This window comes from Herpailurus yagouaroundi, unplaced genomic scaffold (genome assembly GCF_014898765.1).
Source record: "Herpailurus yagouaroundi ecotype Mexico unplaced genomic scaffold, PumYag 28, whole genome shotgun sequence".
NCBI classification, from domain to species: Eukaryota; Metazoa; Chordata; class Mammalia; order Carnivora; family Felidae; genus Herpailurus; species Herpailurus yagouaroundi.
The window spans coordinates 11,738,633-11,743,373 of NW_024412376.1; the positions used below are offsets into that span (position 1 = coordinate 11,738,633).

Below are 4,741 nucleotides of genomic sequence, written 5' to 3' on the forward strand. Positions count from 1 at the left end.
TCAGTTTGATACCATTAGGCTGACTTCTGGTTATCCTCATGTCCTAAAGCCATGTCCTTAATACACATTTTTCAGCAAAGCGCACTTCAGTTTTGGCTTCTGTTAATGTTACAACAGCAAAATTTTAAGTCATCAGATTGTGCAACCTGTATAAAGCAGGGTGACTACTGTTTGGTCCCTCTCACCTGTAGCTTACCTGGGGAAATGTTCTGAATCACTGGTGGCTATGGACTTCCAGGGTAAACCAAACTGTCTCTAGACCACAGAGACCTGAATTTACTCACTTCAGCTCGTCCCAAAATAAGCCTAGTTTTCAGGAGTCGTTTGCACAAACACCTGAGTTTGAGCCAATAATTCTATGGTCATTTTGAATACTGGCTTATGAATCTCTGGATCCTAGAGGCCTACCCCCTGGGGTAATCCTAGGAGTAAGGAAATAAGAAGTGAAACAGCACAGCCCCTCTCTTTTCTGTTCCTTTATTACTGAATCACATGACCAAAGATCTAATCTAATGTCGTATGGCATTTGACAATCATGACTCACATCACACCAAATTATTACCCCAACAGCATTCTCAGAACATACATACCAGGAGCCACCATCTAATCATGCCAGCCAGAAGTAGACAATGGGAGTGTCTGAGAGATCTTGGGGTCACTAGAAACTGGCCTCACAATAAGAGAATACAGCCCAAAGCCTTCCCTAATTAGCACCATTCCAATCATCAGAAAAAGATTCCAAAGTCTTAGCCAGCAGCAACTCAGAAAGTACTGTTGACTTGCCTAAAACAAATCACTTGCACACAAATGTCTCAGATTCCATCATGTCAGACTCCCACCCAAATCCGCCAGTGGCCACCCAGAGCCTGCACAGCCATCCCAAATTCCCCCAGGTTGGCATTTAAGCCTCTTGAAAGATCAGGTCGCAAACCCAAAGTCCTGCAAGACTAAACAGGGAGTGTCGAGGGGCCACACTGATGTGACAGGGGGTCCGGGGACAGTGACAACTGGGGACCACAGGGCTCATCTCCCGTGCACAGGAGGCAGCCACTGCTCACTGCCTGATCTGCTTCTTTATAGAGTCCCAAACCCGGAGGTTTTCTGGGTTGTTCCCAATTTTTTAAAACCTTTGTGTACTGAAAATTATAACACTTCTGTAGGCTGGTTTACAACCCCTAACTTTGATCGTAACCCACCTTTCTAGACTGGTTTCCCCCCACTCTCTAACAAGAACCCTTTGATTCACTCTTACATATACTGTGCACATCCTAACTCCAAGCCTCTGTCCGTGTTACACACCCTCCTACCTGTGCGGCACCATAAGATGCCCCAAAGAGTTCATCCCAGACTCCCTTCACTATTCCCAAAAGTTTTCCCAAGCCACTCCAGCACAAGATGCTCGCCCCCTCCTATGAACCCTACAGGTACTTACTTTTCACTTTGGCATTTAATCATCTTGCCTTGCTTCTTAATCACAGGTATATCTTATCTGTCCAACTAGCCTGTAAATGTTCAATCTCTTCCTCATGCTTGCTTCCACTTACGGCACCAGTAAGGGGAGCCCTGCACCTGAGCAGCTTAATAAATACTTACTAGATGAGAAAACTCTCCTTAGCCGGTTTTCAAACCATGGGTTACATCCACTACAGAGCAGTTAAGTCACCTTAGTGAGAGACAAAAAGCATTTTTAAATGAAAAATAAAAGAATAAAAGTACCAAAGGGGATTGCACCACGCAAAAGAAGGTAGTGCTTTGTGAACTTAAATTAAGATTCTTACATACATGATTTAGTGTACCTAGGTCATGACGTGATTTTTATTTCTTAACGTAGGCCACAGTCAAAACACCCTATTCTTAAAGAGTAAATTAGCTCAACCACTGCTCTGTGAAATATTTTTGACCTATACCTATATATTACCTATAAAGAAAAAATATCCAATGGACACCTCTGCCCACCCAAGTCAGCTTCCCTTGCTAGTTCACTGATCTTACATTTCAGAGAAATACAGAGGCTAAGGAACTGCTATTCTATTCTCCACTCCATTCTGCAACTTTTTGCAATCATCCTTCAAACTCGCCAGCCCTCAGATGTTGCAAGTTGAGGCTTGGGGAATTTGTTCAGCAAATCACCCTAAGTCATCCTTGCAACAAGAAAGCAGAATTCAGAGCTCAGGAAAAAACCAGCACCAGCTAGCTTCCCACTGCACGTTCCTCGGGAACTGGTAATGGCACAGGTTAGGACAGACCTGGCCCTGGGAAAGGCAGTATCCCTGGGCCCCAAATTTCCTCCTTGCTCCTTGTCACCTTGCTGCTCCCCCATCTTGTTGCTTCCCCACCCCAACCCCACCCCCCCACACACACAGCTATGAAGGGACACCAGGACTACTAGCCTAAGGGTCTCTCGGTGGAGAGCAAAATTTAACTTGTTTCAAAGCCCAGCAATTTATGTGTTTAGCAAATTCCATTCTTCCCTCAAATCTCCAATCCCAACTTGCTTTGCCAACTTCAGGTTCAGTACCTGACAATATCACAAGAATGGCAATACAGCTCAGTCTTCCAGTTCAGACTCTCAGTCCCACTCACTAGCATCCTCTATTGCTATGACCAAGCCGATGCCCCACTCTGAGGGTCTTCTTTCCCCCAGCTCGGGCAGCCTGGTTTCCCACCAGTCCCAGAGCTTCAGTGGCTTGCAGGACACCTATGTTTGGATGTCTTGGCAAATACAGGAAATCTCCGCAGCCTGAGTGTCAATTGCTTCTCTCCAAAATACACATTTCCGATTTCTCGAGTTACCAACGACAGCAGTTCCAAGGCCCTGGCGTGTAATCAATTTCCACAAAGAATTAATTTCCATTCATCTCCTTCCTTCACCCTGCCCCTGTCAACAGATTATTTCAACAGTAATGCTTCTAAAATCCACCCGCTTTTCCATTTTCAGTTATCCCAGTCCAAATTCTGAGCACTCCACAACTGTAACAGTCTACTGATTTGTCTTCTAACATTACTTTTAAAAAACCTTTCCAAATACCTTCCTGTTACGTCACTCTCTGGCTCAAAAACCTTTAATGTCTCCCCAGCACACACAGGGTAAAGTGCAATTCCCCAGCCTGGCTTTCTAGGACTTTCACAATCCTAACCATTGTTCCTCTCCATCTTTATCTCCTGCTCAGGAAACGTTCCCTGGTCTGGCCAAGCCCACCTCCTGTCTCTCAGGAAAGCCATGTTCAATCACACCTCATGACCCATCTCAAGGGTCTCATCCTCCAGGAATAAAGTCCTGGCGATTCCTGCCCACAGCACTCTTCTCTGAGCTCCAGCAGCACCTCTCCTATACCTTGCATTTCGACAGTTAATTGTGCCTTATCTTGAGGTCTTATTTCACGTGCTTAAGTGTTTCTGTCTCCTCCCTGAGACTAAGTCCTGGACGGAATCATCTCCTGTATCTTTTGTATCCTCCCTCACTGAGATAACTGTTCAGACCTATTCTCCTCTGGCAGTACCTCTGCTACCTCTGGCACCTGTAGTTTCTCCCTCTCTTGCCTTTGGGCCTTGGCCAGCGAGTTATTCTCCAAGTGCTGACTTACTTCATGACTTAGTACCATAAATCCATCCCCCAACTGTAACCTTTCCTTCCATATTCCTCCTCCCACCCCCAGCATTTACAGTGCCTCAGGCAGCCATAGCACATTAATTTGAACTGGAGCTCTCAAATCACTTCCACCAATGGGATTTCTGAGGCCTTAGATTTCTTGTGTGCCTCTTATCATCGTTCCCTGAGAGCCTGGCATAATGCTGAGAACACAGCAGCTCCTCAAAAGTGCCTGTGGAGTTTAACTTAATTCCCGTGTTCCCCTGTGTTTCAAGTTCCTTGAGACCTGGAACCTCTGTTTACACAACACCTTAGGAGGGCGTCACAAAAGCCTGCGATACCTGTTGATCACTCACTTTCAGGCAAACTGCACCAGAGACACTTTTCTAGAAAGAGGAGTGTAAAGAAGATAGTGGTGGCCTGTACGTAACCCTGCGCCTGGCGGCCTGACATCATGAAAACGCCTGCCTGGTGGAAATGTTCCAAAGCTCCCGAAAACTGCCTAGGACTGCCTGATATCAAGGAGGCGGTGGCACCCCCACCGCCTGGCAGGTGGGCTTCTTTAGATTTCTGAGTCATTCCTAAAGTGAAGGCGCTGAGCCCTGAACTCCAAGACAGGGAAGAAAAATCTGCCTTTGAAATTGTTTGCACATGACAAACTCCCAGCCCAGGCCCCCACCCGAGCACCCCACTTGCCCACAGTGCCAGTTCCAAGGAGGGCCAGGGGACACCGGTGAGGAGAGGCAGGATTAAACCGCATGTAAGGAAGTGGGGGTGGACAAAAGGGGCCAGAAAGGGAAGGGGGCAACCCCCGAGGTGGAGGGTGTGTCGCGCCGCGCGTCCCGCAGCCCGGCACTCGCCCGCTCGCTCGCTCGGTGGAGTGGGCAGGAACGCGCGAGGCGCCGGGAGGGTTGGGCTGGCGGCCCAGCCGGAAAGGGTCAGGGAGGGGGCAGTTCAGTCTCCGTCGGAGAGGCGACTCCGGACAACCGCTCAAAGTTGGGGAGGGGGTTCCTCTGCGAGCGCCCGCGGCGGGCGAGATAAACAAGGCGGCGCACGGGAGAGCGGGCGGCCACCCCCCACCCGGCCAGCGCGGGCACTGGCACTGCCGCAGCGCCCCCGCGCCCCGACCGGCCGCTGCCCCGGCGGCGCCCG

General features: G+C 48.8%; 1 protein-coding gene across 1 annotated transcript in view; it reads left to right on the top strand.

Moving 5' to 3' along the window:
- Window positions 1–4,043: 4,043 nt before the first annotated feature.
- LOC121031940 (basic proline-rich protein-like) overlaps window positions 4,044–4,741 on the top strand; it is a 13,577-nt gene continuing 12,879 nt past the window's right edge. The window contains exons 1-3 of the mRNA XM_040480946.1: window positions 4,044–4,141; window positions 4,256–4,322; window positions 4,438–4,719. Coding sequence (XP_040336880.1) covers window positions 4,044–4,141; window positions 4,256–4,322; window positions 4,438–4,719 — 447 coding nt within the window. The remainder of the gene's footprint in view (window positions 4,142–4,255; window positions 4,323–4,437; window positions 4,720–4,741) is intronic.